The sequence below is a fragment of the Lutra lutra genome, chromosome 5 (assembly GCF_902655055.1).
Source record: "Lutra lutra chromosome 5, mLutLut1.2, whole genome shotgun sequence".
Taxonomy (NCBI): Eukaryota; Metazoa; Chordata; class Mammalia; order Carnivora; family Mustelidae; genus Lutra; species Lutra lutra.
Window position 1 is genome coordinate 46,073,978 of NC_062282.1, and position 13,477 is coordinate 46,087,454.

At 36.9% G+C, this 13,477-nt stretch overlaps 1 protein-coding gene across 4 annotated transcripts in view; it reads right to left on the bottom strand.

Annotated features, from left to right (window-relative positions):
• FAM114A2 (family with sequence similarity 114 member A2) overlaps positions 1-13,477 on the bottom strand; it is a 34,656-nt gene that overhangs the window by 20,988 nt on the left and 191 nt on the right. For 2 of the 4 annotated variants that reach the window (XM_047729312.1, XM_047729313.1), the window contains exons 2-8: positions 8,973-9,217; positions 8,532-8,631; positions 7,990-8,082; positions 6,545-6,636; positions 5,249-5,383; positions 4,587-4,745; positions 3,424-3,547 (exon numbers count right to left, since the gene is read on the bottom strand). In XM_047729312.1, the coding sequence (XP_047585268.1) occupies positions 3,424-3,547; positions 4,587-4,745; positions 5,249-5,383; positions 6,545-6,636; positions 7,990-8,082; positions 8,532-8,631; positions 8,973-9,203 (934 nt within the window). In that variant the 5' untranslated portion in view covers positions 9,204-9,217. Of the gene's footprint in view, positions 1-3,423; positions 3,548-4,586; positions 4,746-5,248; positions 5,384-6,544; positions 6,637-7,989; positions 8,083-8,531; positions 8,632-8,972; positions 9,218-12,996; positions 13,275-13,477 lie in introns of those variants that run through there. The other 2 variants (XM_047729314.1, XM_047729311.1) reach the window with 2 other exon arrangements.

Genomic DNA, 13,477 nt, shown 5'->3' on the forward strand with positions numbered 1-13,477 from the left:
TTACCATGTGTCAGACCTTAAATATTTTATTTAGTCCTTATACCAACCTGAGAGGGATTAGCATCTTCTTACAGATGAGAAAACAGAATTTCAGTGTTAAGTAATTGTCCAAGGTCACATGACTTAGGAAACAGCAGATCTTGATTTTGAACCCAGGTCTAACTCCAAAACCCATCCTTTCATCTACCATGCTATACTGTCTAATCAATACTTCAGGTAAGTTTAAAAACTTTTATTCAAGAGCCATTTTATATCAGGACCAGTATCTTTACATAGAATATATAGCAAGGTGTTATATAACCAGCCAATGTGTCCTCTTAGAATGCAGTACAAAACACAGATGGGAACAAAAAAGAGGAAGTATCTCTTAGTATAAAATCCATACATTCTACTTCACTTCCTTCTCTCAAAGAAAGGCCTTAAGACTCTCAGTCAAAGGGTCCTTTTAATATACAACTTGAGTAAGACTAGGTTAACTGGTTTTCCACCCAAAGCAGATTAAAGATAGAAAATGAGATTCAGAGGATATTAGAAGCAATCTCACTGAAAGTGAAGAGAATTAAAAGATGGACAGATAAATGCACAGAACATAAAGATGCACAATTCTGAAAAATAACAGAAACATCTCTAAAAGCATAGCAGTTTAGGATAATTTATTTTTTTATTTTTATTTTTTTTAAAGATTTTATTTATTTATTTGACAGAGAGAGATCACAAGCAGGCAGGCAAAGAGAGAGGAGGAAGCAGGCCCCTTGCTGAGCAGAGAGCCCGATGTGGGGCTTGATCCCAGGACCCTGAGATCATGACCTGAGCTGAAGGCAGCGGCTTAGCCCTCTGAGCCACCCAGGTGCCCCAGTTTAGGATAATTTAATATAGCAGCTCTCAAAAACACTTTGATCTCAGGACCCCTTTACATTCTTAAAACTTTTTGAGAACCCCCAAGAGTCTTTTTTAATGTAAGTTACTTATCTGTCAACACTTATCATATTAAAAATTAAAACTGAAATGTTTGAATTCCTTAAATACACTTGACATAATTTTTAAGAAAAACTATACTTTCCAAAAAAGAAAAAAAATTAGTGAGATGAATGCCACTGTTTTATATCTCTGCAAATCTCTTTAATGCCTAGCTTAGAGACAGCTGGATCCTTTTATCTGCTTTTACTTTCACCCTGTTGTGATATGTTGTTTTGAGTACATGAAGAATTCAAGCTCACATAGTTGGAAGAGGAGAACAACTTTAATTGCCTTTGCAGATAATTGTGGATATTCTTTAATACCACACCAAAACTCAACAAATAGTCTTAAAGGCTGGTTATAATATAGAGCCTGAAATTGCATAATGAAATTTTGTTACATTAAATTAAAATCTACTGGTCTATTTTTTGCCCAGGCATGACTTTGCAACACCACTCATTAGTCATCTGGAAAATACTGGTTCTCTGAATTATGCAAATCTTCTAAATGCCAACACATTTAAATACACCTAGGAGATCAAATTTGTTACTATGACCACCAATTTCATCAAAAAAATCTGTAAGCACTGGGAAGCTGTCAAGCTCACCACAGCAACAAACGTTAAGTCTTACAAAATTCTAACTTTAGGTTAATTTAAATTTTACTATTCACAAATATTTTTCCTTCAAGTGAAGGCTCATTTCATTCATTTTCAAGAAACTGTTTACCAAATAGCCTGCTCGGAAGAATCTGTGTGGCTGCAATCTTTTTAAATAAAAATAGTGTCCCATGAAAAAACAGGTACTTGCGCTTACAACTGAAATAACAGTGCTTTTCCTTGAGACAATTTCAGTATGCATCACACAAATATGAAAAATAAGCGTACTCAAGGGTCAAGACTCAGTGAGATAAATCACTCTTACTGTTTCATGAGGACAAGCTTAAATGAAACTGGCACTTTAAAAATATTTAATTTAGGGCACGTGGGTGGCTCAGTGGGTTAAAGCCTCTGCCTTCGGCTCAGGTCATGATCCCAGGGTCCTGGGATCGAGCCCCGCATCGGGCTCTCTGCTCCTCAGAGAGCCTGCTTCCTCCTCTCTCTCTCTGCCTGCCTCTCTGCCTACTTGTAATCTCTGTCTGTCAAATAAATAAATAAAATCTTTTAAAAAAAATAAAAATATTTAATTTATTTATGTATTTACTATGAATGCCTGGGAGTGAAAATACAGTATTAGCCCAATTTGGTATCACTGTCTTATCTGTGTTAAGACACCAGTAATTCTACTCACCACTGTTTTTGCACCATCAGTGTGAATGTCAAAATAACACATTTTTTAAAAAGAAAAAGACATTTTGGTATTATGATGCAAAGAGTTTTGACTCATGGATTCCCTGCAAAGATCCTGGGAACACAAGAATCTGCAGACGACACTTTTTAAACCACTAACTTAATCTACCATAAGGGTGATTGACTCATACAACTTGATGGACCCTGAAAGAATTTTTCTAGTCATTTTTAATGTTGGTTTTTTTTTTTTTTACTTTTAATGTTTGTAACTGATCATTTCATCAAAAAAAAAGCAAAAAACTGTACTCCTTAGATTCTACTAAAAAAAACAGTGTGTAATAAGTATTAGAAATATTTCCAGCTAAACTTTAAAATAAAACAACTCTCAAAAGCTTAAGATTCGGGGCGCCTGGGTGGCTCAGTGGGTTAAGCCGCTGCCTTCGGCTCAGGTCATGGTCTCAGGGTCCTGGGATCGAGTCCCACGTCGGGCTCTCTGCTCAGCAGGGAGCCTGCTTCCCTCTCTCTCTCTGCCTGCCTCTCTACCTATGATCTCTGTCTGTCAAATGAATAAATAAAATCTTTAAAAAAAAAAAAAAAAAAAAAAAGCTTAAGATTCAGTTGACTAGAAATTATGCCTTATGTAAATGACCTTGTTTCCTGATAATTTTTCAAAAATGAGTAGTTACTAATATTTTTAGGAGTATGCAGATACTAAGAATATGGCATTAAAAAAAAGCTTTGGAAAATAAAAGGACAAATCATCACCCACATTTTGGATAACGGCCACCCTGCATGGCTGAATTCAAGATGAGGACAGGGATCATAGGAGTCAGAGAGGCGCAGGACCAGTTTCTAGGGATATAAAAGCTCACAGGGATGACCAGCCAGACTGAGGCAGGAATCTAACAAGGGCGATTCTCTAAGCAAAAAAAACAGGCAGTTTTGTGAGTTGCAAGATGAGACCTGGAGAAGTCACAGTTTGGGGGGCAGAAGGGAGGAGTGGGGCAAAGATATGCACTTAAGACCAACTGCTCATACAAATACCTAGTCAGGGGCAAGACAGCAAAAAAATAAAATCAGACTAGTTAATTAAAGAGAAAATAATTAGTTTCAAGGGCAATACACTGCATATAAACATTTAACATCCTTTCCACTCAAATACTGGATTTTCATATTACCTTTTTTCTCTTCTTCCTCTTCCTCACAGAACTCTGCTAGGGAAAATGCTTCCTTGAGTTGCTGCAATTCAAGTTTTAGAGTCTCTAATTCTTCTCCACTTAGAGAATTAAGAATAGATTTCACCTGAATGGATATACAATAATAAAAAGTTGTGAGAGTACAAAAGAAAAAAATTTTTTCAAATGGAGAAGAGGCTACAGACGAAATTAAAATAAAAATTATGAGCTCACCAGTCAATACAAACTATTCCTTAAGAATCTTAATATAAGAGGTTAGTCATTATAGGAAGATAGGGAGAATTTATACTTAAAAAAAAAAAAAAATTAAAAACTAGAAACAGGGGCGCCTGGGTGGCTCAGTGGGTTAAAGCCTCTGCCTTTGACTAAGGTCATGATCTCAGGGTCCTGGGATTGAGCCCTGCATCGGGCGCTCTGCTCGGTAGGAAGCCTGCTTCCTCCTCTCTCTCTGCCTGCTTCTCTGCCTACTTGTGATCTCTGTCAAATAAATAAATAAAATCTTTTAAAAATAAATAAATAAATAAAAATAAAAATAAAAACCAGAAACATCCAGGAATTATTTGTGCTTAACAATGGCTAAGAAATTAGGGGGAAGTTAAACAGTCTTGAATCAATTAAAAACTGACAGGTAATTGTATCCAAATTGGCAGCTTAAGCCAGAGACTATAAAAAAATAAAAGACCAAGGCAAAGGGAAAACAAAGATGTGCTATTAAGATCTCTTGGTTCTGGGGCGCCTGGGTGGCTCAGTGGGTTAAAGCCTCTGCCTTCTGCTCAGGTCATGATCTCAGGGTCCTGGGATCAAGCCCCACATCAGGCTGTCTGCTCAACAGGGAGCCTGCTTCCTCCTCTCTCTCTGCCTACTTGTGATCTCTCTCTCTGTGTCAAATAAATAAATAAAATCTTAAAAAAAAAAAAAAGATCTCTTGGTTCCCCTATCCTTTTCTATTTAAATTAAAAGAAATAACACCTGACTCATTCTATTCCTAGTAATTAGTTCAAACATTTGTTTGTCGTGGTGTAGTATTTTCCAAGAGTCTCCAGCCTCCATGTGAAATACATTTCATCTTCCAACTGTACAAAAGAAACTATGCAGCACTCCTTTGTTTGGAGGCCATCCAACTGAAATTCTTGATTTGGAATTACCTTTATTTCACTTTCTCGGGAAAGCATCTCCAGAGCTTCCAGATGCGAAAGGCCTTGAAATTCATCAAAGAGGAGCCCATAATGAGTTTTCTTGTCCGTTTCCAAGGCAACATCATTGGAGGTCCACAGCTCTTCTTTCTCCTTTGCCTCTCGTAAAACCTGAAAAAAAGGTGGAGGCTTACGCTGCAGCAAGTAATGGGAGCTCAAGGGTGAGTTCTGAGAGCTGAAGGAAGCAAAGCTGAGATGGTAACAGGACAGAGCAGTGCCCTTTCATTCCTGGCATGGCAATTCAAACCTGATAGGCTAAGGAACTGCTGGGGAAAAAATGGTCACACATAATTCAATCTTAGACAGAATAAATAACACCCAAGGAACCGGATGGAAAGTGCTTTAAACATTAACGTACTCAACAACTCTGAAAGGGCTTGTTGCCTTCTACTGCACTGATAGGAGCCTCTTACAGAAAAGAACAGAGGAGGAAAAAAAGAACTGGGCATTTTTCTAAACACTAAAGCTCTCATCAGTCACACTCCCACCCCAAAAAAGCCTTAATAAAAATATCATTGAAAATTTTTCAAAAGGCATTATTAACAAGGTCTACTACAGGCAAAAATACAGATCAAAACAGAAACATGAAGTAAATGGGTAAAGACAAACAGTACCTGAGACAATGTAGAATTCCGGTTCATCAGACCCTTCGTTCTTTTAAATCCAGGATCCCCTTCTGCTATTACATCCATTGTCTTTTTCCCAATGAATTCTAAGGCATCCAAACCCCCACTGATCACGCTCTTTCCCTAGAAAACACATGCAATAATTACATTCAGTAATTAAATTCATTACAGTAATACTGAAAAAAGACATATGCATGTTTTGATTATATAAAATAGTGGCTAACAACACCAAGCAATGGCAAGAATGTGGAGCAATTAAAACAATCATCCACTGCTTGTAGGACTATAAACAGGTTCAAACATTCTGGAGAACTGTATGTCAGTATCTACTACCATATGAATATCCTTATGACCCAGCAACTCTATACATGGTTGCATACTCAACAGAAATGTGTACAGAGGCTCATCAAAAGATATACAAAATGTTCATGGCAGTCCTAGTTGTAAAAGCTAAAAACTGGAAACAACCCCAGTACTCACCAACCATGGAATAAATAAATGTTACATAGTCATATAATGGAATATGGCAAAGAAAATGGAATATACCACACAGACTATGGGATGGAGAAATCATACAAACATAATGTTGAGTAAAAGAAGCCAAACACAATAAGGTACCTTACCGTATGATTCCATTTATGTCAAGTTTAAAAGTAGGCAAAATTAATCTATGATGGTAGAAGTCAGGATTGTGGTTATTCTGATGGGCAAAAGGAAGAAGCAGATGGCTGGAAGAGGGTACAGATGGAAAACCTATGATATACCATCATGTTGGAATTTTAGTCTGAATGTGTTCACGTTGTAAACGTTGTAAAAATTCAAACTGAATACTTATGACTTCACTTTCCTGTATATATCTTTTACTTCAAGAGATTAAAATTAAGAAGTACTAGTTATCTATTCTCATTAAGACAGACATTATATTTCCTATAAAATCCTTTAAATATGTTTCTAATCATCTATAGTTATGCAATTATGGGGAAAAATATTTTGTAAAGTAGGAACATTTTCTAGGCCACCAAACACAGAATTCATATTCCATAAATTATTATGTACATTGCCTCTCTGTTACTCTTCACCTTCTGCTCTCTACTTCTTTAAAGAAAGTTTTCAAGGAGCTCTCACTCTTCCCCTAAAGTCAAAGTGATCTATCTTCAGCAATTTGGACTCCCATAATAGTAATCAGTCCTCGTGGCTTTTCAAGAAAAAAAGGAAGAGGTAAAACAAAAAACAAAAAACATTATTATTCACAGAGGGGTACAGTCTACCGTGCATTTTACTCACTGTGGTCTGAACAGCAGTAGAGATGGTTGAGAATACACCAAATGGCCCAGTCAATGGGAAGGAGTTTGCATTCTCTTTGGCGTTTGTCTCTCCTACAGGAGGAAAGGGATGTGTAAACATGAAGGAATGGTCCATAAATAGTATTGCTTTATCAGCATCTATGTGAAATTTTAAAAACTAGACCCTGCTTCCTATACACAGGGTAACCTTAGCCCTTTTTGTTTTATTATTTTAAACTATCTACCCAAAACATAGCTTTTTTCATTTTCATTTCAGAAATGAAATCCAGTTGTTTGAACAATTACTGATATATGTAACAATACATTTTATACTGTATGTTTCCATGTATGTGATCTTCTGCACTAAGTCAAATTCAGGCAGAAAATAGATTAACAGTTGCCAAAAACTGAGAGTAAGTGATGGGAGTGACCTCAAAGGGGCATGAGGAGTCTTTCGGGGGGTGATGAAAATATCCTTTTATTTTGATTATCAATACACATATAGGATATATTCTTTACTGTATAATCACAATGGACTGTGATTATACTGTGTAAACAAGACTGTATGTTCGTTGAAACACATGAACTGTATACCTAAAAAGAATAAGCGTTACTGTATATAAATTATACATTTACATATAAATTACATTCAATTACACATACAAATTCTAAAATCAATAAATCTGACTTTTTAAAATATGGCCTATTTAAAATTTCATCCCAGAAAATTATGCTTATTGGAGAAAAAAATGAGACGATCAAAGAGAAACAAGAGTGAGAGACAATAAAGCCCCTGAGTGATGGAGAAAGCAAAATCAGGGCCTGAAAAGTTTCCTGTTTTCTGTCCCAGGCCACCTTGATTCCTGGTTATAATTCTGTCTTCTGTGGCTTAAGTAGGAGCACACTGATCAAAGCAGGTATCTAAAATTAAATTTTGGGATGCCTGGTGGCTCAGTGGGTTAAGCCTCTGCTTTTGGCTCAGGTCATGATCTCAGGGTCCTGAAATTGAGCCCCGTGTCGGGCTCAATTAATTTAAATTAAATTAAATTAAATTTCACCTTATAAAAATCCAAACACAAAAAAAAATAAACCCCCAAAATTAAACATGTTAGAATATTTTTTCGTGTCACAATGGAGTCAAATTCAGTTAATTCTTCTTGGGTTCTTACTCATTTATGCCAACACAACACTAGGAAATTGTTATATTCTACATTCATGGCCTTATTTAATGTTTGTAACAGTATTTTGACATAGATCATCCCACTTCATAGATGACTAAAGTGGCTAAAGGATACAGACCCCTGTTAGTCAAAGATTCCAAATTCCTTTCTCACCAGTCCCATGATGCCCTGAATATCAGACACTCATTAAATATATACTGAAAAATGAGCTGAACTGTTCCATTTTGACCCAAAATTCTAGATCTTAATGTTTCCACATACTGACCTGCTGCATACTGGCCTTCAGTTGAAATTTCACTGGGACTAGGAATTCCAAGAGAAGTCTCTGCCTTCTCAATAACATTTGAAATACCTTGTCCTAATGAGAAAAATGGTTACATTTTTACATTTGAATATTACTATTAGCCACCAAAACTGAAGAAACAAACCAAAACAATCCTGTAGATTTTTAAAATCACTATGCTCACAGACATGTTATTCTGACCATACATACCTAATGTTTGGGAGTGTAATCTTACCAAAAAATAAAACAAACAAAAAACCCAACAAACTTGCTTTATCACCAAACAATAGTTTTATATTAACAATTTCTCGTTAATGAGAAAATGAGAAACTCTAATAAGAAATGCTAATGAGAAAATGCTGCAAACTCCAGGTATACTATAAACCAGTCCATCATTCCTAATGAATTCTCAAACTATAAAACCCTTAAGTAAACATGGAAGAAGAATTATTAACAAAGTCATTTTTAACACAGATATGTAGCAACATCCACACAAAAATTAATAAAATGACAAATGATCTTACCTACTGTAGCTACTGTAGCTGAGGCTGAAGAAAGTAAGGACTTGCCCCAGCTGCCCCAATATCCCCATCCAGTCTGAGGTACATCTTTGGAAACAGTCTCCTATTCTTCCCCGTAGGTAGAAAAACAAAAGGCAACAGAAAAGCGGAAAAGTAGAGAGTAAGAGAGTGCACAGACAAGGTATCTTAATTATTAGCCCCTAGTACAGGTGAAGAAATACATATCATTAAGCTAAAGAATCGTATTGCTTGACTGACAGATGTTATGTCACCTGCATTTAAGCACCATGTAGCAAAGGCAACTACTCATAAAGTCGTTTATAAAACTGATAAAATTTTTTACGGCTTTTAAAGGAAACAGATAGATACAATCCTAAATTGGTTTTGGTTCCAAATGCCTTTTAACCTTGACTTTTAATCCCAGTGTTTTAACAGATACTCTACTTTGCCTACGGCCTGTGATGCCTCAACAGGGAGAACTTCTGAAGTCTCAAGGTCACTGGAAGGTTTGGACTCTGGTCTTTTCCGAGTGATAGCTACAGGTTCTGATTTATTCTCTGGCTTGGCACTTTGGTCAACAGACTCAGAATTCTTGGCTGGCTCACAGTTCCCATCTTCAAGGGTGGAGGTTGCTTCAGTTATCACTGGAGTCTCAGTATCATCTTTCTCTGACATGATTAGATCATTGCCTATAAAATAAAAGTCAAAGAAAAAAATTAATCTTATAGGCTTTTTTGGTGGAGGTTATTTGTTTAAGCTTTTTGAGATTATCCTACAGACACATGCAGGTGTAAGAAATACAGACAGATCTGTATATCTTCCACCCAGTTTCCTCCAATGGCAATGACTTTGTAACCACTGTGTAATATGACAACCAGGAACTTGATACAATCCATTAACTTCTTCAGATTTCATTAGTTTTACAGGCGCTCAGGTGTGGGTATTTAGCTCTAGGAAATTTTATCATACGTATAGATTTGTGTGACCGTCACCACACTCAGGAGACAGAAGAGTTTAATCACAAGGATCCCTTGTGTTGTCCTTTGTCAGCCATATCTCCCCACCCACCTCCCACTACCACCACACAGCAACCACTAATCTGCTCTCCATCTCCATACAAGATGTTATATAAATGGATTCATACAGTATGTAACCTTTTGAGATCAACTGTTTTCACTCAGCATAAGTCCCTCAAGATCCACCCAAGTTGTTTTATCAATAGTTTCTTCCCTTCTTTGCTGAGCAGTAGCCCTTGGTATGGATGTATTTGTTTTACCACTTACACACTGAAGGACATCTCGGCTGTTCCCAGTTTGGAACTATTACAAATAAAATGGCTATGAACATTAATATACGGGTTTTTGTTGGCACATAAGCTTTCATTTCTATGAAATAAATGACCAAGAATGTAGCTTCTGGATCATGTTAAGTACTTATTCCGTTTTTTAAGAACTGCTACTCTTTCCATTTTACATCACCATCAGTGAAGTATGAGTGATCAAGTTTCTCAGCATTCTCACCACCATTTGGTGGTTTTTTTTTTCCTTTTTTGAGCTATTCTGTAATAATCTCGCTGTGGCTTTAAACTGTATTTTTATAATGGCTGATGATATATAACATCTTCTCATGTGCTTGCCACCTGTATATCCCTTTCAGTGAAATCCCTATTTGAATCTTTTGCTCATTTTCTTTGTTTTTTTTTTCCTGTTTTGAGAGCTCTTTATATAGTCTAGATTCAAGTCCTTTGTCAGATACGTAGTTTGCAAACATTTTATCCCAGCCTATAGCTTATCTTTTCATCTTCTTAACAGAGCAAAAGTTTTTCATTTCAATGAGGTCCAATTTATCAATTTTTCCTTTTATTGACTGTTATTAAAAAAATCTTAGTCATTACTTTTATCTCAATTTATAAATTAAATTTTAAAATTTAAGCCATCAGATAGAATCTAAATCAAACCAGCTTTTGAGTAGCAATGCTAACCAATTCAGTTCCTTCCATAAGTACAGCTCTTTAGCAATTAAAGCCAAGATATCACTGGTGTTTTTACAAGAAGCAGATGCTGGTTTCTAAAATAACCAAGTAGAGGAGAAATAAAGATAACCAAAGGAGAAATAAATGCATATATACCAAAGACTCAGGTATACATAAGCATGTATTTTATCCCAGTATATCAAATGTTTCCAGTGTACAGAAGAGAAAGACATATTAAGAACTAAGGCAGCTCAAAAAAAAAAAAAAAAAAAAAAAAAGGAACGAAGGCAGCTCAACAGGTGCACTGAGGTAGCTCAGTCAGTTAAGCATCTGACTCTTGATGTCCACTCAGGTCATGATCTCAGGGTTGTGAGAGCAAGCCCCACATCAGACTCCATGCTGGGTATGGAACCTGCTTAGGATTCTCTCTCTCCCACCCCTGCCTCTGCCTCTCCCCCTCCTTCTCTCCCTCTCAAAACAAAACAAAACAAAAACAAAAACAAAAGGCACCTTGGAAACAGCATTATAAGTGAGGTATATATAAAATGCTAAAAGAACAGAGAAGAAGTCTGCTGGAATCAGAGAATATGATTCATGCACAAAGTATCTGAAATAGCAAAAAATCATGGCCATAAACTGAGAACTTGACTGCTAAATCCAAGCTTTAAATGTTATTTGGCCTGCGCAGTGTTCAAACTTTTATATTATTTGCTAACATTTAAAAATCAGACTTCAGGGGTGACTGGGTGGCTCAGTCAGTTGAGCAACTGCCTTCGGCTCAGTTCATGATCTCAGGGTCCTGGGATCAAGCACGGCATCTGGCTCCCTGTTCCGTGGAAAGTCTGCTTCTCCTTCTCCCTCTACCCCTCTCTCCACTCATGATTTCTCTCTCTGTCTCTCTCTCTCAAATAAATAAAATCCTAAAAATAAAAAATTTTAAAAATCAGACTTCATACATACAGATTTTCAACTTCTCTAGTAAAGCTGAAATATCTGGTAACACTGGGCCCACTTTTAACATGGTAATAATCAGCTCAAACCAAAGAGTTGCTGGGCCTTTTTAGACAGGATAATGTTCTCTAGTTCTCTGTAATCTCCACCTAAACCTACTTGGCTCATTTGTTACCTGATTGGCCCAAGTATACATGTGAGCTTGCAACACCTGCCTTGAAGGGCACTTGGGATTTTGACAGGTGAAGGTGCCAATGAGAAAATTCAAAAGTGTGGAAACGACACATGGGAAGAAGTGTGAATGGAATGGACAGACATGGAATATCGACAAATAACAGTAGTTAATATACAGGGAGAATGATGAAAAGATTATCTAGGCTCCGTGGTACTGTGTAAATCTATCTTTCATAAGCCTAGAAAGATAGATTTACACAGTACCACGGAGCCTAGATCATAAGGGTATATGACATACGTACATTATACATTACCAAAACACAGAGAAAAAAATTTCAGATGAAACTACCCACACACATACACACCAACTCTGAAATATTCATTCATTTGCAAACATTTTTTGTATACCTACTTTATGTACCAAGTTTTGGAGATTAAAAATAAATTTATGACAATTTCTGCCCCATTTACTCCAAGAACCTAAGAGAAAAGACTACACAGTTCTTGCATAAAGTTCAATCAATGTTTTGTGTGGCTAAATAAATATGTATTTTTTTACACTATCATTTCACTTTCCTTATATGCTCTTCCCAAATTACAACACATAATAATATATATTTTATAAGTAGTATACTATATTCAGCAGTCCCCCTTATCTAAGGTTTCAGGTACCTGTGGTCATCCACAGTCTGGAAACAAACGATCCTCTTTCTGAGGTGTTGTCAGAAGGTCAATAGCAGCCTAATGCTACATCACAGTGTCTATATCATTCACCTCATCTCACCACATAGGCATTTTATCATCTCACATCTTGGAACATATCACCCGTAAATAAGGGGCAACTACTATATAATATATATAATATACATATTCCATAAATAAATCATATGATTTTATAAAAGACTGGAAGGACATATTCCAAAATATTAAACACTGAGTCTATTCCTTCATTTGTGCACCAAAGATTTAATAAGCATCTAGAATACGCAAGTCATTTGGGTAGGTGGAAAGGTGGTGGCTGTTCTTATTATCATTACCGTCACTTTCATTATTATAATGGCTGCTATCCCTGTTCTCAACGGATTCATACTCTAACAGGAAAGGCAACAACAACAACACAAAAGGAATAAATTTCAGGTATACGGAATCGCAGTATTTAAGGTTTTTGTAAGTTTTCCAAGTATCCTGTAGTGAGTGTATGTTATTTTCATAATTGGAGTGGAAAGACTCCAGGAACTGACACAAGTAAAATTAAACGGCTGAGTCCTGTTTCTTAAAAATAAAAACGCACACATTTATATGTACATATATTATATGTACATATACCTCCCCCCCGCCATTTTCCTTGGGAACTTCCAGCCACACAGTTACCAAAATGCAGGGGGTTTAGTTTAGCAGCTAAGAACACGGGCTCCGAAATTGGACTTTCTTCCAACTTTTCCTGAGGGCCGTAACTGCGAGGAAGTTGGTTCACCTAGCTGCTTCTCCGTTTCCTCAACTGTAACAGGGGGTAGCAAGCCCGCCTGGTAGGGTTCCTACAAGGATTCCACCACCTGAGGTACGCGAGGGGCTTGGAACAGAGGCTGGCACACAGCCTCAAAGAGGTAACAGGGACTTTAGGACGGAGGAGGTGGTCCTGTCATTACTGTCGTTATTAATATGGCTGTCTCTAGGCGAACAAACAGGCGCTCTCACTTCTTTCCACATACAAGACCAGGTCTCAAACAGGACATCAGAGGTCAGGAAGAGCTCCCAACTTCTCCGACGCTGACAACTAGAATTCCTCACACAAACGTAGCGCTTCAATAACCAAAGCGCTTTACAGCCTCCACGTCCAGTCGGGAAGTGTCGG